The 26691-nt window shown below is 39.4% G+C and overlaps 1 protein-coding gene across 2 annotated transcripts in view; it reads left to right on the top strand.

Moving 5' to 3' along the window:
• Positions 1 to 26691, top strand: part of pde4d (phosphodiesterase 4D, cAMP-specific) — a 1076746-nt gene that overhangs the window by 91579 nt on the left and 958476 nt on the right. For both annotated transcript variants that reach the window (XM_072252564.1, XM_072252563.1), the window contains exon 2: positions 23183 to 23421. In XM_072252564.1, coding sequence (XP_072108665.1) covers positions 23183 to 23421 — 239 coding nt within the window. The remainder of the gene's footprint in view (positions 1 to 23182; positions 23422 to 26691) is intronic.

Genomic DNA, 26691 nt, shown 5'->3' with positions numbered 1-26691 from the left:
CTGGCTTGTTTGTGTACTGGCTTGCGTATCACATCGACAGCTGGTCTGCAACATCCATGGTCGAATCTGAACAATGGAGGGCCTCATTTTTACCGCAACAGGAAAAGAAACTATCTTCCATAAAATTTAATTCTCCCATCATTCAAAGAGGTTAAATAATCTTACATAAAACTGTAGCATGTTAATTCCAATTCATTGTAACTCGAGTGTTGTAATGAAGGAACAAAAATGAGCAAACATAAACCGCTGAAGATTGCAACCATTGTTACAATGGAGAAGAGGCACCAGCCATTCCACTAAACTTGCATTGGGATAAATGGAACTCTGTGATTTTATTTTTGAATTTAGTTTCAAAATTTTGTCCAGCCTGAGACAGTTAATAGGGAGTAGCAAATTCATATAAGGATGGGGGTTACATTTTTATAACAATAGTAGGGAAGTTGAGAACTATTTTATGCAGTGAATTGTTTAGAGTAAGTGTGCTTATTCGGGATCAGCTACATGAGAATTCAAAGATGATTTATTGATCCACTTTATTGCATACCTATGAATGAGATGATCAATGGATTTTGGATAGAGGTACGTAAATATATTGATTACAGGTGACTGTATGTATTTGTAGTCATGTGTTTTGCTGCTGGACACACTTCTGCTGTAGAATCAGCTGTGCTTTTATTTAATTAAATGACATGGATAAACAAACTGAGCATACTTACATAAAGTCTGGCATTTTCTACCTCGGATGACTGCATTTCAAAAAAAAACAGAATCTTAATTGAGCAGAGTTCTTGGATATCGAACAGCTACTTGCTGTTGTAGCAATTTGGCTTTCAATGATTTGTACAGAAGTCACTGAAATTACTATGCAGGTGTAGCAAACAACTTGTTTTCCTGTTTGAAACGGATTAGCCATGCCTCTGCAGGTGTGGGTAAGAAAGAAGGTACTCTGATTCAAACAAGAGGATGATTCAAACAACATGAGAAGTAAGAGATTAAACTGACTTTGGTACCAGCCATTTCAAGGCATCTATTTTATTTAATAGCAAAATTTGATGACTCTTCATTTTTAGCACTGTACTAGAAACTAAAATTCCGTTTGACTTAATAGTGTGTTTCATGGATTTTGAAAGACTGCCTGAAAATGTGGGCATTGAATTTCCTTGCTCTTCAAAGTGGAGAAGATGCTCAAATTAAATAACGTTGAGAATTCTCAATATCGTATAAGATTGCATTACTTTTAGATGGTTCATAGGGACATTTCAAAATGAACTGGGCTTTCCCTAAGAAAATGTAACTGAGTTATCTTGGGTTCCATTAGTTGGAAGGTAAGCTGGCCCATAACGTATTTGGTGAAAAGGTTCAGTTAGAGGCCCCTGTTTGCTGTTATTATAGAAAATCCTTTTTTCAGTAACGGAGGTTTAAAGACTTTGAGCAGAATACATCAGTGCTTTCTTTATTACAACAGTGGCAGATCATTTCAAAAGTACTGTACATTGTAAAGTGCTTTGGGGTGTTCCATAAAGTTATCCAGAAATATTATGTAATTTGCAGTTCTTTCTTTTCCCTCTATCTAGCTCTTGCTTCTTCCTTGCTTGATTACCTATTTGCCTTCATACCCAACATTGGTTTCTCCCAGACAACCTGATTCAAGCTCCCCTGTAATGTCTCATTATAAGAAGGAGAGGGGAGGATGATGGAAAGGTGAGGTGTGGGGGTGGGTGGTTCCACAGGGGTGACCCACCCACAACAACGTGGGCTCAAGCTTGTGGAGTTGCACGTGACCTAGAAATGATTGCTTTCATTCAGGGCAAAATATACCCCTCAGTTGCAGAATTCTCAAAACTGTAATATGTAATTGAATTTTGATGCATTTATTTTTGAATTGTGATTCAACTGCCTTCAGGATTGGATGTGCCATATAAAGTGTTGATGCCCAATGCTTCTTCAGTGAATCAGAGATAAATAAATGTTTGAAGGTATTTAAATGTTATAAAGCACAGAGTATTTAGCATGACAGAGAAGGAATTTAACAACTTCAAACTCTGTAAGCACATAATGAAACTGCTAGCATTTGACAAGTAATAAAGTGCTTCTCTTGGCAATGTAATTCACATATTATATATAAATAATATTCCATCTTTGCAGAAATCAGGAGTAAAAAAGACAAGGCATGTAGAGAATCTATCCCTGAATTTTTCATGGAAATGCAAAACAGAATCAGAATCAGGTTTATTATCACTGATGTGTTGTGAAAATTGTTTATTTTTGTGGCAGCAGTACAGAGCAATAAAAAATAAGGCAATAAGAAGGAGCAGTGAGGTAATGTTCATGGACGATTCAGAAATCTGATGGAAGAAGGGAAGAAACTGTTCTTATAATGTTAACTGTGGGTCTTCAGGCTCCTGCAACTCTTCCCTGATGGTAGTCATGGGAAGATGCATGTCCCAGGTGACGATGATAGCTGCCACCTTTATGAGGCACTGCTTTTTGAGGATGTCCTCGATGGTGGGGTGGCTCGTGCCCATGATGCAGTCCATATAGTTTGGTTTACAGTTTAACTAACTCTAACAGTATTATTGCCAACATTCAGCATTGGTAATGATGCCTGCTGATTTACCTAGTCAGTGAAAAGTGTAGACTAAGTCTATAACGGGGAGTATTGTTTCCATGATGTGCTGGGCTGTGTCCACAACTGAACTTTTGCAGCCTCAGATAGCAGTTTCTTGGAGAAGTTGCCATACCATTAGTGATATGGGAATTTCCAGGTCATTCTCTGTCAGTCTTAAAATTCAGTCTGCATTTCTAGCTGTCACTCACCTTTACTCTTGCTCCATTCCCTTCATTGCTACAAGGAACGGGAACCCCATTACCTGGCAGCAACCAATTCTGGTAATGAAGCAACAAGTAATCTACTTCCATGAACTGTCTGGTAATTATGAAATGAAAAACAATTAGATTTTGCTTCTGCATTGTGGAATTAATCGTGTATTCTGCCAACTCACTCCACACCGTGCAGATAATGAAGCTTCATCCAACTTTTTCAAAGTCAGGTCATTTAAATAATTGATTGACAAGTAGAGTTGTAAATGAAGGAGATATTTATGGGATAGGAGTTGCTTGTACAGTGCTAGGTAGTGCTGTGAGCTAAATGCACAATGATTTTACCAAAATGTCAAAATGACTCGGATTATTTTCTGTGTGTTTCTTATAAACCCTCTCCTAAGAGTCCTCTCTGGAAAAACTAATTACAAAAATCTAGGTGGATAGTCTAGCTCTGTGCTTAAAGCATGCTGTATTACTGGAAGAGTTACCTACCAGCTGAGCAGAGTCAATGTGGATTTATGAAGAAAGCAATCATGTTTGACAAATTTGCAGATGTTCTTTGAGGAGATGATGAGTAGATAAGATAAAGTGGAGTAGGTTCATTGTATTTAGAATTTTAATGAGGTGGTCTACAAGTTCATAGGACATAAAATTAGGGTATTGTCATAGATTGAGAATTGTGAATGGATTGATAATTGGTTAATTGAACTAAAAACAAAGAACAAGTATTTTTTTCTCAGGTGTGACTCATGACGTACATGATTACATCAACAATTTGGCTGAGAGGGCAATGTGTTCTTGAGTTTGCTGACTATACTAGACCAACTGGGATGGGGCCTGTGGAGGAGGATGTAAAGAGGCTTCAGGGGAAGTAAAACCAAGTGAACAGATAAAAGTATGAAAGATGAAATAGTATAATGTGGAGAAATGCTGAACTATCCACTTAGTGCAAAAATGCCAAATGATATAGTATAATGTGGAAACATGCAAAATCATCTACTTTGTGCAAAAATATTAAAACAAGTTACTTGTTAATTGGTGAGAGATTAAGTAGCATTGGTTTTCCAATGAACCTGACTGTGCTTGTACAAAAGGAATGTCAAAGAGGAGAAAGTGGATAGACTTGATTATGTGAACCAATCATGTAAAAACAGATGAAAAGTGGTGACCTTCATTGGTGCTTGATGCAGCAAATTTCAGCAATGCCTAACATCCAAAATATGAAGTGCTACGAAATGCTCCTGACTTGGAAATTGACCTTACAATCTTGTTGCTTACTGTTTACTTGTATTGCACTTTCTCTCTAGCTGTTATATTGCTATTTTATTTTGTTCCTCCTTTATGCACTATTGAAAGCTTTTCACTGTATCTTGGTGGCATGTGACCATAATAAACCAATTCCCATTGTCTTTATGTTTGGGATCAATTTTGCAAAGTTCCATCTCACCTCAGATTGGATGGTTGTTGTTTCAAGCCCTGTTTTGCAGATCAGCTCAAAATCTAGGCTATCACTACAATGGCATACAGAGAGGATGGCTACTGTCTGTTATGGTGACTATCTGATAATATGTTAAACTGAAGTGCCATGTGCACAGTCAGATGGATTGAAAAGATCACATGGGACATGAAATTCCTTGGAGGACTCAGTTATTTTTTCTCAATATTTGTGGTAGTTATACGTGTATGTATGTGTTTGAGTTAATTGCCTGTAGCATTTTCTGTTCGCCTAGTAATGTTTACTTTAAAATGATGAGCTCTGTAACAGCTTGTGAAAGGTGTTATATAAATGGATATTTGACTGTTGTTCAAAGCTCCTGGAAATCCAAGCACTCGGCTCCTTAGGACCTTCCTACTGTGAGTTTTTTGTTTGTTTTTTTGATGAGTGTCTCTTCTGCTAGTTGCTTTCTTTGGTTTTTCATGCCCAATGGGCATGGAAGCAATTCTGATTTTGCAGGCATTCTTTTGGTAGTCCAGCCACTTAGCTTTGAACTGGAATCTGCTGAAGCCACTTGAGGTTTGTTTGGCAGAGAGCTGGACAGCAATCTACCTTGGACTGGGATAGAGATTAGTCTGACCTTTTAAATAGCATTCAGTTTTCAGCTACAGAAATGTTAAAAGTTTGTTCTTTTACAAGTCAACACATGTGATTTAGACCAACGTAGTTGAAAATCTCACTGGAAATTAATTTTGATTATTGTGCATCTGATGATATCACGAGTGAAATGGACTGAAGTATCAGGGTAAACAAAATCTTGTACCAAATATTCCTTGCCACATTAATTATAGGCACTAATTCACTTAGAAATGTGAGCAAAACAGGTTACCCAAATCTTAATGCAATTTTCAGAAGTATAATATTTTGTGCTTTGCTAGGATGGGTCTCTAGTCTATTGTTTTCCATTATAAAACTTCACTAATTTTTTAATTGCATCAACTTAAATCAGCAATATTAGACATTTCATGAAGCATTCTTCTATATTGTTTTCCATGTAGAAAAAAATTCTAGCACCACAAACAGGAAGTCAAACCTGGTTTGTGTTTTCCAGACCTTTGTGAATTTGAATTATGTTGATACTTACTAGATGATTACAGTTCCAGGCTGCACTTAGAATATTGTGTGCAGTTCTGTTTGTCCCATTACAAGAAGGATGTGGAACAATGTTCTGTCTAAGGTGTGCGCACGCACACATCTTTTTCTGCTAGTGCACAAAGAGATTTAAACTGTGCATAAAGGGTTGTTGCTCTCTACCTCATTGGCACGTTAAGTATATTTCAGGATCGTTCACAATCACGTTTCCTTTTCTGGTTTCTGATGGTGTTGACAATGTGGGTTTGCGATGATTTGTCTGCAGATTTTAGAACTGGCTTATTTATACTGTTTTTATTGAAGAAATTATTGTTTCACTATGTCTAATTCCAAAGAAGCAAAGGGCGTGAAGCGCAAAGGAACTGTTAGCTGATTTAAAGTGGGATGGTTAATGAAACAGTAGAAATATTTATGTACCATACAGAAATTGCTGGAGAATTTGCAAGTGGGAAGAAATGAAGTGATATTTGGAAATTTGAATTTTTAAAGTGTCATTTAGCAAGCAAATCACGTATGGTCAGCGTGCAAAAACTCTGGGTGAGAAAATCCTTCATTACCCGCTACAGGCCTGCTATGTATGTTTTGTGAGAGTGCAGATGAATGAGAGTGAAAATGATCAAACCCAGAGGAGATCAAAGTTCTTATTGACAGTGCTTTGCTGGCTGTTAAAATGACTACCTCCTATATATGAAACTTTGTGCGCATGTTGTTGTCACTGGGCAAAAAGTTGCACAGCACAAGACTTTTGCGCACACTGGTCGTTGATGTGGAGGCTTTGGAGAGGGTTTACTGAGATGCTGCCTGGATTAGAGAGTGTAAACCGTAAAGGCAGACTTGGATTATTTTCTCTGGAATGAGAGATTGAAGAGAAATCCGTTAGGTGTTTATAAAAATACAAGAGACATAGATAAGGTAGATAATCAGAATCTTTTTTTCATCCAGTGTAGAAATATTGCTTATGAGAGGGCATAGCTTTAAGGAGAGAGGGGGAAAAGGTTAAAGGAGATGTGTAGGGCAAGTTCATTTACACACTGAGAGGTAGGTGCCTGAAAATGCTGCTATGGGAAAGTATATAAGCAGATACAAAAGCAACATCGAAGAGGCATTTAGAAGAGTACATCAACAGGCAGGGGATAGAGGGATTGGTTTGGATTAGCACAGACATAATGGGCAGCAGGGCCTGTCTCTGCACTGTACTGCATGCTCTGTGCTACTGATGTAGTTCTAATAGAGCATTGAGTGTGCATCCAAAATGTATTTCATATTCCAAATTATTAATCCAGTCTATCATCAAAGTGTGAATTCTAATTGCTGCTTTGTTTGCTGTTTCCTTCTTCTCAATATCCTGGAGCAAATGAGCTTAGAATTTGTAAAGCTTCATGCAAGGTCACCTCTTTAAGGATTTGCCTGAATTCTTGCACGTTAATGTGAAAGCGTCCATAATTTTATTAATGTTAATTCTGAAAGATAATACTCAAGATAGTGTGTCGATGAAGCCTGCAAACTCAGTGCAGGTCACATTATATTTAAAAAAAAAACAGTAGAAGAAGCTTAACTGTGACAGTGAGCATGAATTTGAAGAGAAAACTAATAACTCGTTGATTCATTCAGAATGTAATTCAACAGAATTGTAATAGCAACAATTCAGGAGAGCACTAGAGAGAATTGGATATAAAACTGTGCAGTTTATTTTATAAAAACTTGTGTTGTACTCAGTGAAAACTTTCTTTAGGGCAGCAGAAAATATTTTTTCACTATTACTCTTCCATTGAGTCAAACCATTAGGCAGCTGGATCAGCAGATAAACATGTCGCATTATTAAATGGCATACAATCTAGCAATCAAGGCTGAGACAAATACTCTCAGATGAATGCACAATACTCTAATGGCTTTTGTTCCCTGAGACTTGCCCAATTTTCTCACTTCTGTATATAATATCATGACTCCCCTACTGAGGTATGAATGACCAGAGGAAGATTTATCTCCACTGTCTCTCTTCCCAAGATGATTTGTTGCTTTGGAATAGTGTGAGCTATGATGGGCTTGGCAGAGAAGTGGAGGAAATTCCATGTTGGAATGCCAGGGGAACAATAGCTCATATCCCAGAATTTTCCTCTGAGTTTGTTACCACAGAGTCAGGAAGTCATACTGCATGGGACCAGCTCCTAGATCCAGCAGGTCCATGATAACTATCTAATTCATTTGCCTGCACTCGGTCCCCAGCCATCCATACTTTGGCATTTCAAGTGTAGGGCTCTCAGTATACTAGGTGAACTGTTAACTGTTGATCACTTATTACCAAAATGGCTTCTCTGAAGTGTTATACTAAAATGGCTTCTCGTAATATTAACTGCTGAGCAAGGGGTTCTCTGTAACTGCAATGTTTGGGTTATACGGGGAGATAATGGAAATTGTATTCATTTGTTAGCCAATGGAAGCCATGTTCTGTTATCTTGTATACGTGTGCTGAGTTGAGGAGCACGGGCTTTTGCGGGAGGCGAGCAGAGAGGACGGACGTGTGAGGAGTGGACAGTGGTTCCATGCCAGCAGCCTGTAAGGAGTTCATAAGACCATAAGAAATAAGAGCAGAATTAGGCTATTTGGCCCATCAGGTCTGCTCCGTCATTCAATCATGAGCTGATTCACTTCATCCAGTCATACCCACTCCCCTGCTTTCACCCTATAACCTTTGATGCCCCGGTTAATCAAGACCTTATCTATCTCTCCACCATTCAATCACAGTTGATCCTTTTTCCCTTCCTCAACTCCAATTCCCGGCCTTCTCCCCATAACCTTTGATGCAGTGTCCAATCAAGAACCTATGAATCTCTGCCTTGAATACACCCAATGACCCAGCCTCCACTGCTGCCTGTGGTAACAAATTCCACAAATTCACCACCATCTGGCTGAAGGAATTTCTCCACATCTCTGGTTTAAATGGCCATCCCTCTATCCTGGGGCTGTGCCCTCTAGTCCTACACTCCCCCACCAAATGAAGCATCCTTTCCACATCTACTCTGTCTAGGTCTTTCAACATTCAAAAGGTTTCGATGAGGTCCCCTTCATCCTTCTGTATTTGAGGGAGGATCTCAAGATCAAGCCGATTAGGATAGGAATTCTTGGAACTCCGGCCATAGAGAAGACTCTCAGGATCTGGAAGCACTGTTGTTGCTGCTTCGAGATGGTAAACACAACGTTTCCCCTAATTTTTAATGACCCGTGTGCATAAAAATCTTGTGCTGTGCAATTTTTCTGCCCAAGTGACAACATGTGCACACTGAATGATTTCTTCATTTAAAAAAAAGTATAAATCAGCCAGTTCTAAAACCTGCAGACATCAACTCCACCTTGTCAATACTGTCCGCATCAGAAACTGGAAAATGAAATGTGATTGTTCTCGTTTAACATGTCAATGAGGTAGAGGGTGACAATCTTTAGTGCACAGTTTAAATTCCTCAGTGTGCTAGTAGAAAAAGATGTGTGTGTGCACACACCTTAGAGGGAACAATGCGTAAACTGTTGAAAGGGAATGTTTAAGGACCCAAAGGGGATTGAAGATCCTCCCGTGAGAGAAGGAGGCAAACATGCAAAATCACTCATGATTTCTAGTTTAATATTTCAAACAGGAACAAAGGCACTTGGACTTGACTTTTTGGAGTTCACTTTTTCTACAATGATGTTAGAAACATTCTGAGTACAGAGAATATCATAAAATTGTTCCGATATTTGCAAACATGGAGAGGAAAATCAATGGTGTCAGAATAGAGAGGACATAGAGAGTGTCTAAGTAAGATATTCCTGAGATCAAATGGGAAGGAAGTTCTGGGACATACAGACTTGCTGTAATAGGACAGCACTGTGAGCTGATGTATCTATCAGTACTGCAGAGGTGGAGTCCCAAAGTCGTGTCTAAATTTCCTTTGGTCCATTTTTGAAATATAAAGCCAGTAGTCAAGTGTTTGAGTGAGCTGGCTTCTTCCTCTGTGATCTTCAATTCTCTTCAGATAATCCACATTAGCTCTTTAACAATTGTAAAAGGAACCCTCTTTTTTATCTTCCAACTTCTGACGTTGATTGCATGCATTAGAATTCTGCAAGCTGTACAGGCTCAAAATATGTTGACTACACAAAGAGAGTTCTGGAAAGTACATGGCATGAATACTGACCTGAGTTAGTTGGACAAAACAGGCCACTGATTCATTATCACCTGTTTATTTTGAATTTTTATCTTGTTCAGACCCTCGGACAAAAGTCAGTAACTGCAATCTAATTCAAAAAGCATTTTCAGCCATTTTCCTGGTACAGTTAACAAAGCTGCTACTGACCACTAATTCCTGTAATTACACTGTTATCTGTTTACACGGAGCTTGTGAATTACAGTTCTTGGTACTGTACTTTGCCATTAAAAATGAATATGATGTCTGATGAAACATGTAAACACAATGTGAAGTTTTGTAGGCAGGGTATACGTTTGCTAGGTCTCAACCTTAGTTACGTCCCGACTCAGGTTTGTGGACTTATACTTCCTCCTTTCCCTGCAGTTGCCAATGGCACAAAGGTTATTGACCTGAAACATGATTCTGAGAACTGTAAATTGAGGGTTCTGACTCCCCGAGTTCACAAACAAACTTTGAGCCTGCAGGAAAGTACACTCAGTGGCTACTTTATTAGGTACACCTGTACACCTACTTGTTTAGCCAGTCATGTAGCAGCAATTCAATACATAAAAGCATGCAGACATGGTCAAGAGGTTCAATTATTGTTCAGACCAAATATCAGAATGAGGAAGAAATGTGAACTATGACTGTGGAATGATGGTTTGAGTATCTTAGAAACTGCTGAGTATCTGGAGTTTTCAACGACAACAGTCTCTAGAGTTTACAGGGAAAGGTGCGCAAAACACAAAGCATCCAGTGATCAGCAGTTCTGTGGGTGGAAACGCATTGTTCAAGGGAGAGTCAGAGAAGAATAGCCAGACTGGTTCAAGCTGATATGATGCATTAAAACAGTGGTGTGCAGAAGAGCATCTCTGAATGCACAACATGTCAAACCTTGAGTTGGATGAGCTGCAGCAAAAGAAGATCACAAACATGCATTCCGTGAATAGGAGGTAGATACAGGCGGTGCCTAATAAAATGGCCACTGACTGTAGTCCCAGTGTTATGAAAGGTATCAACCTCTGACAGGACATTAACTAAACACTGTTGGTTCTGTTCTGGTAAGGGACCCACTTCCCCAAAGATTGGGAAATGGAAGTGAGAGCTCCAAGCAGATCTGGCAGTACATGGCAGAGTCAGCTTTAGAATGCTAGCACCTTTTGGGCGGGAAAATGCAATGTTTTCAGTGGCAAATGAGCAAATGTTGCAAGTTTGAAGGGAATATAAATATCAGTCAAGTCATTTTGGTAAAATTATGGATTCATTTAGGAAATATATATTTTGATCACTTCTATTAGCCAGTGGTATTTTGTATTTTATTTTAGTTTGAAGTGTATGCAAAAATTATTTTTAATGGGTTTATTAATTTGATTTTTTTTGGTTTGTATTATTACATATCCTGAGCTGCAGTGAAAAGCTTTGTTTGCATGACATCATCTAGATCATTTCATACATATGTACATCGATATAGTACAAAAGGAAGATCAAAGGTACAACAACGGAACACATAATATGATATTGCAGTAACAGAAAGTGCAGTGCATTTGGTCAAATAAGGTGCAGGCACCATGATGGGGTAGAGCAGGAGACTAGGTGCTCTTTATTGTGCAAGAGGTTTATTCAAGGGTCTTGTAACAACAGGGTCAAAGTTGTCCTTGAGTTTGGTGATACATTTTAGAGTTGTACAGTCATAGCAAACAACTTCTTCTTGCTCCCTTAACTCCTGGTGGAGTTGTTGGGGTGCCATCATGACAAGCTTTGCACCAGCTTTTTGGTGTGCCCATCATGCGGCCTGTCTTGGGCATCTGAAACCTGGTGGAGCCCATCCCTCTCCAGGTTTGACCACAGCCGATTTCCTCCAACTAGGTGGCTCACCTTGGTCGTGAACACGTGGCCGTTCTAGTTCATCACAGAACCTTTCCACCCCAGCCGGTGACTTCATCATGGAAGTCTTTCACCAGTGATGCAGTGTTAACACCATCTCCTCACGTGGTTTAGCCCGCCAGCTGAAGCAGTTTACAGGGGTATAGCGCTTGGAGCCAACACGTGATAGAGTTAGGAGATGGATGAGGACCAGTGATGCCCATCCACCCTGTCTGGTAGGAAGCAGCATGATAGACTTCAAAGGTACTACCTCTTTCCAGAGCCCCTATACCCCATAGCAAACTACAGCACAGAAACAGTCCCATCGGCCCATCTAGTCTGTCCTGAACATTTAAATTGCCTGCTCCCATCAACCTGCACTGGGACCACAGCCCTCCATACACCTACCATCCATATACCTATTCAAACTTCTCTTAATCTCTTGAAATCGAACTTGCATGCACCACTTGTGCTGGCTCCACACTCCCACTACCTTTTGAGTGAAGAAGTTTCCCCTCATGTTCCCCTTAAACTTCTCACCTTTCACCCTTAACCCATGCCACCTAATTGTAGTCCCATCCAATCTCAGTGGAAAAAGCCTGCTCGCATTTACCCTATATCTATACCCCTCATGATTTTATATACCACTATAAAATCTCCCCTCAAAATTTTACGTTCCAAGGAAAAAAGTCCTAACCTATTCAACATTTCCTTATAACTCAGGCCCCCCAGAGCCAGCAACATCCTTGTAAATTTTCTCTGTTCTCTTTCAACCTTGTTTACACCTTTCCTTTATGTAGGTGATCAAAACTGCACACAATACTCCAAATTAGGCCTCACTTTGATTTATGAAGGCTAATGTGCCAAAAGCAATTTTTTTAATGACCCTATCAAACTCTGATCTCACTTGCAATGAATTATGGACCTGCATTCCCAGATCTCTTTGTTCTACCACACTCCCAATGCCCTACTGTTTACTGTGTAAGACCTACCCGGTTGGTCCTACCGAACTGCAACACCTCACACTTGACTGAATTAAATTCCATCTGCATTTTTCAGCTGGTCCAGATCCTGCTGCAAGCCATGATAGTCTTCCTTGCTACACCCTGATCTTAGTGTCATCCACAATTCTGCTGATCTAGTTAACCACTTTATATAAGATGACAAACAACAATGGATCCAGCACCAATTCCTGTGATACTCCACTAGTCCCAGCCCTCCCAGTCAATGTCAAATCCAATTTCCTACCTCATCTGGAATGCTGAGTGACTGAACCTTTTTGACCAACCTCCCATGCAGGGCCTTGTCAAATGCCTTGCTGAGGTCCATGTGGACAACATCTACTGTCTTGCTTTCATCAATTTTCCTAGCAACTTCCTCAAAAATCTCTGTATGATTGGTTAGATACTACCTACCACATGTGAAGCAATACTGACAATCATTAATCAGTCCATATCTAGACAAATACTTATGTATTCGGTCCCTTAAAATACCTTCCAATAACTTTCCCACTGCTGATGTCGGATTCACATGCCTCTAATATCTTAGTTTATTTTTAGAGCCTTTCTTAAACAATGGAACGACATTGGCTATCCACCAATCCTCTGGTATCTCACCTGTTGCTAAGACTGATTTAAGACTGATTTAAGTATCTCTGCTAGGGCCCCAACAATTTCTGCACTTGCTCCCTCTTAGAGTCTGAGGGAACACCTTGCTAGGCCCTGGGGATTTATCCACCCTAATTTGCCTCAAGACAGCAAACAACTCCTCCTCTCTAATCTGTGTAGGGTCCATGAAATTGATGCCTTTTTGCCTCACTTTTGTCGACTGTGTCTTTCTCCTGAGTAAATACAGATGCAAAAAATTCATTTAAGATCTCTCCCAGCTCTTTTGGCTCCAAGCATGGATTACCATTCTGATCTTCCAGAGGACCAATGTTGTCCCTTGGATTCCTTCTCTAGCTTTGGTATCTTCTGTCCAGAGGAATTGGAGAGAAGTGAGAATAATAAATGCAAGAGATTCTGCAGATGCTGGAAACCCAGATAACACATACAATAGAAAATGCTGTAGAAATTCAGCAGGTCAGCTAGCATCAATGGAAAGGAATTAACAGTCAAGACATTTTGGGTGGGGACCCTTCATCAGGTCCAGATTGTTCATCAGAACAACTGTTCTCAACTGTTCCTTTCCATAAATGCTGTCTGATCTGCTGAGTTCCTCCAGCATTTAGTTTGTGTTACTGGGGAAGTGAGAATGACCAGCTTAGAAGATGTCCTTGATCATGTTGGCTGCCTTCCCAAAGCGGCAGGAGGGACGTTGGTTTTCATGATAGATTGGATGTAACTTTCAGAAATTTCTCTATGTCTAGGGCAGAGTATTTCTATACCATGCTGTGATGCCACAAAATAGGATGTTTTCTATGGTGCATCTATAAAACAATTGGTGAGGGTCATTGGGAATGTACTAAATTTCCTCAGCCTTGAGAGGAAGTAGAGATTTTCGTGTACCTTCTTGGCTATCGTGTTTACATGGCTGGACCAGGATTAAACTACCGGAGTTATTTACATCTGGGAACATGGAGCTCCCTACCACCTCCACCTCAGAAATATTAATACAAAGAGGAGTGTGTTCTCTACCCCACATTCTCAGGTCAATGACTAGCTCATTTGTTTTGCTGATATCGAGGGGAACGTTGCTGTGTTGACACTATGACAATAGGCTGTCCAGATCCTTCCTGTACTCTGTCTCGTCGTTGTTTGAGATTCAGCCCCCTACAGTGGTATCATCTGAAAACCTATGGTAGAAGTTCGAGCAAAATCTGGCCACATTGTTGAATGTATACAGGAAACTGCAAGAAAATAAATTTACAGAAAAGATGATCCTCAAAGGCATAAAGCACAATAGACGGCGCTCCAAAGTGATCATAACACAGTCTGAAAGGTGATGTATTTAGTATTACTGTGAACGTTTTAGAAGTATTTTCTTATACAGATTTTGGAGAATTAGATGTCCACTGTACCTGATTGTATTTCCTCACAGAGTAAAAATTAACACTTTCTTGAGGTATTTTTAAAATGTCTCTTTCTCTGATGAGTGCAGCATTTTTAAGACCAATCCATGAGACTAGACACAGAGGAGGGAATTTGGACTATAGATGCAGGTGAAATCATATTTGATACACATGATATATCTCTCCAAGTTGTGACTTCCACAAATTGAATAGATTTGTGTTGGTCTGTTGAATGTTACACACTGTTGGATGAAGCCTTAATATCCTCGCATACTGAGATAAGCTGGGCCCTTGTTTTGGTTTTCTACAATGTAAATCTGACACACGTGCTTTTTGAAATTAAAACCCATCTCATTAATTCTATATTTTACCATCTATGTTTTCTGCCTTGATCAGTATTTTAGCTTTTTTTCTGTTTTTGATTTGGATTTCCAGCACTGCAGTATTTTGCTTTTGATTAGTAAGAGTTTTTCTTACCAACAGAAGTCTAATAATTGGCAGAATGGTATGTCAGGGTATTATTAGATTTTGCAAATAAGTAAAAATCCTGTGTGATTTTTTTTTTAGTTTGTCTCACAGGATGTTATGTGGAGTTTGTTCAATATCTGTGAAGTGTGTTATTGGATGTTTAAATTGTGTGCAATCATGGTTTTAATTCAATTCCAAGTATAATAATTATGCAAGTTTCCCTTTTAAGAAAGGCTAATTCATTAACTGAGAACAGATTGAACTGATTTTTTTTTAATCTCTCTTTCAGCGTAATGCTCCCTTGGTGGTAGCTGTCAATTTAAAAAATTGCTTAATGCTCCAAGAATTCTTGCATATTTGATTTGTTGCTGATATTGACATGAAACACTAGTTAGTTTTGTTCAAAAGCTCCAGAGGGTAGACAAGAATATATTATAAAATAATGTGGTGAGCAATCCTTGTTAAAATAACTCCTGTAAATTGTGAACTCTGTTAACACTGAAGAATGTTCTGAGGAATCATAAAATGTTGACTTATAATTTACCAACTCATTCTACTAAAAGAATAAATCAAATCAGTTGTCTTTGAATGTTGCAGCTTCTACCTCTGCTCTTTATTAAATGATGACAGATCTACCATTTGGACAGCAATCAGTGATAGATTGCTTGGAGCATTAATTAATGTATTCTCAAGCTGTTGGAGAAACTTACAAATGCAAGGCCAAAATATTATACATTGACCAGTGTTACACTCCATATAATGTAGTTGATTCTGGAATAATAGTTGGGGAAGGGAGTGAAATTAGTCATGACATACAAAGTTTGCAGAATTGACTGAGGCTTAATGTCATGTTGATGGGCTTATCCATGTCAATGTTGTATAGGATGTTATGGAGTGAAGGGAAGTACAACTGGATGTGGTTAGTGTAAACCTGGAAATTGACATTAGCTTACATTTCTTGATAATATGGTTCATTTTAGAGGAACAACTATTCTCTTCTGATGCCCTCACCTACCTGATATTGGGCCTTGGTTTTCATAACTATCAAGTTGCACATTGTAAACAGGAACATATTGTAAAGTGGAGATAAAAGAGACTGCAGATGCTAGAATCCGAAACAAGCACCAAACTGCTAGAGGAACTCAGAGGATCAAGCAGCTTCTGTGAAGGCAAAGTTTAATTCCTTTGTATTGAATTGAATTGACTTTATTTCTTACATCCTTCACATACATGAGGAGTAAAAATCTTTACGTTAAGTCTCCATCTGAATGTGCAATGTGCAATTCATAGTAATTTGTAAAAAAAAAATAGTATGTACAGCAGGACAGTCAATATAGCATAGAAATACAGTTGTGTCAGCATGAATTAATCAGTCTGAAGGCCTGGTGGAAGAAGCTGTCCCAGAGCCTTTTGGTCCTGGCTTTTATGCTGCAGTACTGTTTCCCAGATGGCAGCAGCTGGAACAGTTTGTGGTTGGGGTGACTCTGTTCCCCAATGATCCTTCGGGCCCTTTTTACACACCTGTCTCTGTAAATGTCAGATCATGTGAGATCTTTGATGTGTATTGTCATTGCTGGATACTTTGTAGCACATATGTTAAACCATATTAGACCATCACTGAATGTTGTAAATTGGTTTATTGTCACAAGTAGCGAAGTACAGTGACAAACTTGTTTTGCATATTGTTCATGCAGATCAACTTGTATGCATAATAAAGCGTTACAGTTATAGACAAATTGTAGTGCAGATAGATAATAAGGTGTAAGGTTATAATGAGGTAGATTGTGAGGTCAAGTGTCCATTTTATCATACTAGGGGACTGTATAATAGTCTTACAAGAAAAGGATAGATGCTGTCCTTGAGCCTGCTGGTACGTGCTTTCAGGCTTGGGAATGGGGAGGAGAGAGATGTCCGCAGTGGTGGGACCTTTGATCATGCTAGCTGCTTTGCTGAGCCAGTGAGGAATGCAGGGAAGCTAGTTTCATGATCTGGTGAGCAGTGTCTACAACTCTCTGCCGTCTCTTTTGGTCTGGTGCAGAGCAGTTGCCCTACCAAGCTGTGAAGCCTCTGGATAGAAAGCTTTTTAAGATGGATTGATAAAAATTGGTGATGGCCACAGTGGACATGCCACGTATCTTTAGCCTTCTGAGAAGCAGAGGCACGAGGGAGCTTGTTTGGCTCAGGACAAGTGGCTGGTTCAGGACCAGTCATTGGTGATGTTCACTCGTAGGAACATGAAGCTCTCAACCCCCTCGATCGCAGCACTGCTGATGTACACAGGAGCATGCGCAACACCCCACTCCCTCTTCCTAAAGTCAAAGCCCAGCTCCTTTGTTTTGCTGATGTTGAGGGGGAGGTTGTTGTTGTGACACTGCCCTACTAAGATCTCTATCTGTTAACCATACTCCGACTCATCTTCATTTGAGATGCGGCCCACTACATGGTACAGGTGCACATTCCTTAATCCGAAATTCTGAAATCCAAAAAGCTCCAAAAACCGAAGTTTTTTTTGCCAACAGCTGGCATCAGGTGTGACGTGGTAGCACTAACAGAGGCCGCCAGACGTCAGTTGTGGCTCAGCGCTTGTACTGGTTACACCTGCAATTGCTGTTCACTGATATTTTGTGTTTGTTTAATTTCACTGTGAAAATGTCAAAAAGAGCTGCAAATACCCCTATGAGTAACAATGAGAAAAAGAGAAGGAAGTATATACCATTATCAATAATGCAGTAAGCGGAGTTATTGCAGAAGCTTGATCGTGGTGTGTCGGTGTGGCGTCTTACTAAAGAAAATAGTGTCGGAACTACCACTGTATATGATTTAAATAAACAGAAAGACAAGTTACTGAAGTTTTATAGTGACAGTGACGTTCTACATTTATTCCAATAAGTCATTTACCATGTGTTTGATTCAGTTCATTTGAAGCTGTATATTTTTATGTTTTATTGAATGTTTTTGTTCGAAATAAAGTTTTTTTCTTGTCAGTATTCCCTAAACAATACAGTATAACAACTATTTACATAGTATTTACATTGTATTAGGTATTTTAGGTAATCTAGAGATGATTTAAAGTATACGGGAGGATGTGCGTTAGTTTGGTGCGCCACCGGGTCCTAAGGTCCACCACACTGAGGCAGGTTAAATAAGGGACTTGAGCGTTTGTGTTTTTTGATATTGGGGGGGTGGTCTGAAATCCGAAAAATTCTGAATTCTGAAATGTAACTGGCCCCGAGGATTTCGGATAAGGAATTGTGGACCTGTATTATTTGCAGATTTGTAGATGGAGTTAGAATAGAACCTGGCCATGCAGTTGTGAGTATATAGGGAGTAGACAGGGGACTGAAGATGCAGGCTTTTTGGCATGTGTGCTCAGGATGATCGTGGCAGAAGTATTGAGCCCCAGACCCTATCAATCAGTTTCTGTTCAACACATGCTTAGAATGCATTAAGTCCATCTAGAAGGGATGTGCTGTTGTCAGCAGTGCTTTCTGACTTCATCTTTTATAGCATATAATCCCTGCCACAACTGCAGCTAATCTGGGACTGGTATTGTCTCCTGGCATCCCTTATAGCTTTACAAATGTCTCAGTTCACATCTCATTTCCTTGTAAAAGTCAGGGTCATTAGATTTGAATGGTTCGCCCTGTTCATCCATGGTTTCCAACTTGGAACCACTAAGGTCATCCTCTTTGGTCTGCAGTTCTCAACACATTTGCTGATGAAGTCCATAATGGTGCTGACAGACTCATTAAGGCTAAGTGCTAAGTCTTTGAACCTAGACCAGTTAACCGACTCAAAGCAGTCACTTAGAGACTCATCTGTATCCGCAAACAAGCTCTGAATAACTTCTGATTTGTTGAAGGACCACAACTTGACCATCTGATTTCCCAAAGTGTGCGTTGAGTGTGGCTTGCTAGGCATCTTTGATGGGGCAATGGTTGTTTGGCCCTCTGGTAGGACAGAAGATATTCTGGTAGCATTTTGATTACACTCTTGAAGGAGGCCTGGTTGAAATCAACAGCAATGTTGATGAGGGCTTCTAGGCATCTGTTTCAAGACTGTTAACCATGAAGTATAGTTTGTTGAGTGCCTACTTCACATCTGCCTAAGCAGAGATGTAGACTGCTGTCAGGATAACTGAAGTGAACTCACCTGCCAGGTAGTATGGTAGATATTTGAAGCTGAGGGAGCAGGAACTTACCCAGGACTTCCATGTCTGAGCACCGCAAAGTGTTGGATAGAAAGCAAAGCTCTCAATTTGCACGGTGACAATGTATGGTCTAGATCTTGCTGAATGCGGGTATGGAGTGGTTCACTTGGAACACTCTGCATCCCCTCTTTTGACTTTACGATCGAAAGAAATTCAGGCAGATGTGGTGACAGGTATTGGGAAGAGATAATGACAACGATCAGGAAGAGGAATAGGAGTTGATAATTCTTTGAATCTCAAAGCTTGTGGATCATATGTAATTTAAATTCCATTAAGTATTTTTGAAACTTGAAGCCGGTTTTAAACTTTTTGCAATGGAGTTTATGATTTAGTCCTGCTGGAGATAGTTGGACTCAGGACAGTAGCGTGAGGAAACTCCTACATTGATATTCCCAGACTGGGATGATTGACTACAGCTATCTTCCTTTGTATGAACTATGGCACCAGTATTGGAAGGTTTTCCCACTGATGCCCATTGACCTTAATTTCACCTTTGCATCTTGAGCCACATTTGGCCAAATGCTACATCAAAAGTCTAAAATAGTCATTCTCACCAATAGTGATGCAAAGACATTGTCCTGAAACAGTGAATCTGTTTTAAAAAGCTGAATTTCAGGGGTATGGTAAAAGGTTATTGACCTGAAGCATTACGCTTTTTTATCCTTTCCTGAGGATGAATGTGTGATACACGTCTGCTTACTAAGGAGCACTTTCAGCACACCACACTTAATGTTCAGCAGCCAGATTACTGGACCTTATTTTTTTGATATTTTTGCCATGAAGACATTTGATATTTTCAGAAGGCATTTGATAAGGTGCCACACATGAGGCTGCGTAACAAGATAAACTCCTATGGCCTTACAGGAAAGATAATGGCATGGATAGAGGAATGGGTGACAAGCAGGAGGCAGTGAGTGGGAATAAAAAGAGCCTTTTCTGGTTGGCTGCCAGTGACTAGTGGTGTTCCTCAGGGGTCAGTATTGGGACCGCTATTTTTCACATTTTTTGTCAATAATTTGTGGCAAAGTTTGCGGATGATACAAAGATACGTGGAGGGGTAAATAGTGCTGAGGAAGCAATGCGTTTGAAGCAGAACTTGCATACATCGGAAGAAAGGGCAAAAAAGTGGCTGATGGATTACAGTGCTGTGAAATGTATGATAATTCATTTTGGTAAAAGAAACAATAGTGTGGACTATTATCTAAATGGGGAGAAGGTTCAAACATCAAAGGTGCAGAGGGACTTTGGAATCCTCGTGCAAGACTCCCAGAAGGTTAATTTACAAGTTGAGTCTGTGGTTAAAGAAGGCAAAAACAATATTAGCATTTATTTCAAGGGGAATAGAATATAAAAGTAAAGAGATATATCTGAGGCTTTATAAGACACTAGTCAGGCCACTCTTGGAGTATTATCAACAATTCTGGGCTCCATATCTCAGAAAGGATGTGTTGTCATTGGAGAGAGTTCAGAGGAGATTTACGAGGATGATTCCGGGAATGAAGAGGTCAACATATGAGAAGCATTTGGCAGCTTTGGGCCTGTACTCACTGGAATTTGGAAGAATGTGTGGGGATCTTACTGAAACCTACTGTATGTTGAAAGGACTAGATAGGATGGATGTGGAAATGATGTTTCCTATGGTGGGGGTATCCAGAACTAGAGGGCACAGCCTCAAAATTAAGGAGTGACTTTTTAGAAGAGTTAAGGAGGAATTTTTTGTTAGCCAGAGAATAGTGAATCTGTGGAATGCTTTGTCACAGACTGTGGTGGAGGCCAAGTCTTGAGTGTATTTAAGGTGGAAGTTGATTGTTTCCTGATTGGTGATAATTTTTCAAAACTCTTTAGATTCTGGACTAGTTCCTGAGGATTGGAGGGTGGCTAATGTAACCCCACTTTTTAAAAAAGGAGGGAGAGAGAAACCAGGGAATTATAGACCGGTTAGCCTAACATCGGTGGTGGGGAAAATGCTAGAGTCAGTTATCAAAGATATGATAACAGCACATTTGGAAAGCAGTGAAATCATCAGACAAAGTCAGCATGGATTTGTGAAGGGAAAATCATGTCTGACGAATCTCATAGAATTTTTTGAGGATGTAACTAGTAGAGTGGATAGGGGAGAACCAGTGGATGTGGTATATTTGGATTTTCAAAAGGCTTTTGACAAGGTCCCACACAGGAGATTAGTGTGCAAACTTAAAGCACATGGTATTGGTGGTGTGGTATTGATGTGGATAGAGAATTGGTTGGCAGACAGGAAGCAAAGAGTGGGAATAAACGGGACCTTTTCAGAATGGCAGGCAGTGACTAGTGGGGTACCGCAAGGCTCAGTGCTGGGACCCCAGTTGTTTACAATATATATTAATGATTTAGATGAGGGAATTAAATGCAGCATCTCCAAGTTTGCGGATGACATGAAGCTGGGCGGCAGAGTTAGCTGTGAGGAGGATGCTAAGAGGATGCAGGGTGACTTGGATAGGTTAGGTGAGTGGGCAAATTCATGGCAGATGCAACTTAATGTGGATAAATGTGAGGTTATCCACTTTGGTGGCAAAAACAGGAAAACAGATTATATTCTGAATGGTGGCCGATTAGGAAAAGGGGAGGTGCAACGAGACCTGGGTGTCATTGTACACCAGTCATTGAAAGTGGGCATGTAGGTACAGCAGGCGGTGAAAAAGGCGAATGGTGTGCTGGCATTCATAGCAAGAGGATTTGAGTACAGGAGCAGGGAGGTACTACTGCAGTTTTACAAGGCCTTGGTGAGACCACACCTGGAGTATTGTGTGCAGTTTTGGTCTCTTAATCTGAGGAAAGACATCCTTGCCATAGAGGGAGTACAAGGTTCACCAGATTGAGTCCTGGGATGGCATGACTTTCATATAATGAAAGACTGGATCGACTAGGCTTATACTCATTGGAATTTAGAAGATTGAGGGGGGATCTTATTGAAATGTATAAAATCCTAAAGGGATTGGACAGGCTAGATACAGGAAGATTGTTCCCGATGTTGGGGAAGTCCAGAAGGAGGGGTCGCTGTTTGAGGATAAAGGGGAAGCCTTTTAGGACTGAGATTAGGAAAAACTTCTTCACACAGAGAGTGGTGAATCTGTGGAATTCTCTTCCACAGGAAACAGTTGAGGCCAGTTCATTGGCTATAATTAAGAGGGAGTTAAATATGGCCCTTGTGGCTGAAGGGATCAGGGGGTATGGAGGGAATGCTGGTACAGGGTTCTGAGTTGGATGATCAGCCATGATCATACTGAGTGGCGATGCAGGCTCGAAGGGCCGAATGGCCTACTCCTGCACCTATTTTCTATGTTTCTATGGTCAGGGCATCAAAGGATATGGCGTGAAGGCAGGTGTATGGGTTTTGGTGGGATCCTGGATCAACCATGATGGAATGGTGGAGCAGACTTGATGGGCTGAATGGCCTAATCCTGTTCCTATGTCTTATGACTTTACGGTCTTAAGACATTGTGATTGGGAATTAGGAGGGTACTGGTAGAAGGAGAAGCTATTGTTAGAGGCATTCTGGGCATAGTGAGAACCATTAACCAAGCTGTGGAGTCGCAGAGACATACAACCCACCAAGCCTACACCAACCATCCATTGTATTCTCTTCACACTCCCATCAATTCCACATACCACCCCCCCACCCCAGAATCTGTCACTCACCTGCACATATGGCAATTTAGAGGGGTAAGTCAACTTACCAACCCATTGTATTTTGGAGTGGAATCAGACCACCCAAATGAAACCCACATGAATAGGGGGAACTTGTAAGCTGAACACAGACAACAACAGAGGTCAAGACTGAGCTCAGTTTGCTGGAATTGTGGGAGCAGCAGTTCTAGACTGTCCTGCTGCTGCAAAACAGCAAATTTCATGACGTATGTCCATAATAATAAACCTTGTTCCGATTCTGATAATAGAGGAGGATATTACCATTGGCTATATCTGAGAATACAAGGTTTGAAAAGGATGACTATGATGATTACAGACAATGTTGGTTATGATTTATAAACAATGCTCATGCTACATGTAATTATCTTTTTGTTGTGCAGAGCACGGACAAAGTCTCAGACTCTGATCATTTGGATTCAGAAACACAGAGTTCAGCAATGGAACCATATCTTGTACGAAGGCTTTCATTTCATGCTCTGCAACTTCCTCCACTAGCCTTTAGAATGGCTGAACAATATGACTTGGAAAAAAAAACAGAAACAGAACGTATACCAAGGCCAACAACTCTTCCACTGAAGCCTCTTCCTTTAATTGCCATCACTGCTGCAGACAACACAAGGTAAGCAGACCTACACTGCTTTATATTTCTGTGCTCCGCAGTTCTGAATTGTCATGGAGATTGACTTTTTCTAAATTAAGTTATTGATGATCAAATATATATACAAGAACCTTAAGATCTCATTGAGGTAGAAATGATTCCAAAAAGGCATCCTTGGAAAAAGATTAGAACTAAAATCTGAAATGGATGATGTACCAAAATAATCAGTCAGTTCTTACTAAATATCTAGTTTGCCTTAAGAAAAGAAATTGGGGATATGGATTTGTGATTGGTCTGGGTTTCAAAAAATTGACTGAGCTTGCTGAGTACTTGACATCCAGAGTATGTTATTGATTCCAATTTGATCCCAAGCACAGAGTGCAGTTGATCAATATGAAGTCCTGTCTATGTGGTTCACTCTGTCCCTCAATGTCCTTGAGAACTTGTCCTGACTCACTGGCCTTGATAGTCTTGCTGTTCATTTTGGCACGAATCCCACATTCCAGAAAGGCTGTTTCAATCTTTTCCATTCTGCATTAGAGTAATATTTACATTTAATTTTCATGTCTCAGGTAAAAAGGTAGTGCAAATGTCCAGTAATAAAATTAGATATTTAAACAGAAATAAATGCCTGGGGAGCCAACACAGCTCTTGACTCAGAAGGCTGAAACTCTTCAGGGAGATCTAAAGCAGGACATTATGAGCTGCTGAACTGACAGGTTTCTGCTTGGATTTTTGGAAGTGGAGGATATCCACTGAAGCAGAGGGCAGGACACTACTCTGGGACCTTGAGTTCTATGGAGCATTGAGCAAAGTTTCTATGGAACAGTTCTCACTGTTCCCAGTAGATAAGAATGGTCATGCAAAGGGGTTCATTTGCCTCTCTACCAGTAAGAAAATCTGTAACTGTCAGTACTTATGCCGCTAACTTCCAGAGGCTTTCAAAATTCCTGGTCCATAAGATTCTGATTATCCATGTAAGCCAGTCCATATAATTAGAAGATTGACTATAAAAGAAAATAAGTTCTATAATGTGTTGAATCTGTTAAAAAAAATAGCATTATCAAATACTCCTTTGGAAATATTCATCCATGTATATGTTTTCAGGATTTTATGATGTTAACGTGGGCGTGACAAAATTGAGCTATCATTCTACATACAGAGGTGTAACTTGATATGACACTAAAGTTTTCACAAATCCTGTTTCAGTTTAGCTGCAGAAGTAAACATACCTGATTGTGAGAACAGTGCCAAACATACAGATTAATTGTCAGGACTGTGTATTTTATATCTGTCACTTTGATAATTACCATAAAATTGAGAATTTCATTTGGATTTTTTCTATGTTGCATATATAAATTATGTATCTGAGACATTAATCGTCTGAAATAAAACAGGCAGTACCTTAAGATAAATTGAACAAATTGCCAATTTATGTGACAGAACTCTACTGATAAGTTTGGAGGTTAACTATTGCTTGCCATTTGACTGCAATTTAAGGGAGTGTGCATATTTATCAGTACTGAAAATGACTACAGAGGAACAGAGCTCATTAAGATCGCAACACTTTCAAGCGCACAGAAATAGCCCATTCAGCTGATTTATTATTGCAATTGTTGATTACGTGCCAACACTGATTCTTGAGTGGGTGGAAATTATTAATGAAATATTGTTGAACTGGTGTTCATGACAGTTTAAAATTTAAGAATGTATAATAAAAATATATTTTCAAAGAGGAAGTGCTGACTTCGTGATCACTGTCTTCAACGAAAATTTAGTTACAGATGATCAATTAAGTTCAGGGGAAACCAAATTTTATTAGATTTTTGCAAATTTGATGACGTTGCTTTCATGTCTTTGTTGGAATCAGTGTCTGAGTTCAAATAGAAAGAATGTAGCAAAAATCTTGTATTAACCTATATTGTATTTGCACCTTCTCTCCCCCATTTTCTGTATGCATACTGTTGCCATGAAATGCAGTGTAATCACAAGAAAATTAAAATCCAATGAAAAAAATGTTAATGTAAATTTTGGTTTGTTTCTTACCATTTTCTACACTTGAATATTGGAAATCAGGATCCTTTGTTAGGGCCCATCTCCAGGGTTTGAACATCAATGGACAAACACCTGAATTGTTTCTCTCAGAGTGTTACTGTGTACAGGTTCAGGAGCTGCAAGAAAACAAAAATGCTTAATGAAGAGAGTCTTCAACTTTATTGACAGTACAATGCTTTTTTTTTTATCCTTCTAAAATTCACACAAACTTGACTTGGTATACTTAGGAAGCCAAACATTGAATATATTTCTTCAAGGTTAGGCACTTCCAACATTACTGTTATAAATATGATCTACCTCTCCACATCTCATTGTTTTTGAAGCACTGAAATACATTATCTGGAATCCAGGAAACCCTAGAGTTCAGTGAAGATAATTAGTTTGATTTTAAAAAAAACCTTTAGAATTCTGAAGGTCACTGACCTGAAATGTTAACTCTTAAAGAAATGCTGCGTGAGTTTCTAAGTGTTTTCAACATTGTCTGATCTTTTTCAAAATATATCAACTCTCTGGATGAATCTTGCTTATTCCTACAACACACTTGGAAATATGTTCTAAGAATATGCCTGTACCAGCAGCATCTTCTGGCTTCATTACAGTCTGATGCATTTTCATTACAATGTTTCATTGCAAATGTGCCCCCATAGTTCTCCACTAAGCAACTAGAAAATGTGAATAGAATTGATATTCACATTCCATCAACTCTGTGGAAGTTGATGGAATATCAAATGGATAAATCAGCATATAGAACTATTCTGCTAATATCACAATTGTACCATTTGGAAGATATGGTATGCAGGACATGGAAAAACCTGTGATTTGAACAAAAATTGTGAAGTATCAAATTTTAAAGCTGTCCAAAATATATTACCAAATTTATCATGTGTTTGAACATTGCCTGACACTGAGTAATCTTCAGCTTCAAATGTTAAATCTTTTAAATCATTCATTATGTAGATTGAAGGAATACAAGCAAGCTGAAGTAAAATATGTGACAAAAATGTAAAAGCTTGTGGCTTAAAAATGAGACTAGGACAGACTTGTAGCATTAAGTGGGTGGGTACATGTTCACTTTTAATTATGTGTGGGTCTGATCTGCAAGTTGATTAAGTTTGTGAGAGATTGTATAAACTTGGAATGTTTTCTCCAGAATGTTGGAAGCTCAGGGACAACCAGATAAAAGTTTAAATCATGATGAGAGGCATAGATGGAGTAGATAGTTGGAGTCTTTTTTTC

The sequence above is a fragment of the Mobula birostris genome, chromosome 3 (genome assembly GCF_030028105.1).
Source record: "Mobula birostris isolate sMobBir1 chromosome 3, sMobBir1.hap1, whole genome shotgun sequence".
Classification (NCBI taxonomy): Eukaryota; Metazoa; Chordata; class Chondrichthyes; order Myliobatiformes; family Myliobatidae; genus Mobula; species Mobula birostris.
Note: the sequence above shows the minus strand (reverse complement) of the source record. Positions and strands in the feature narration are given on the sequence as shown.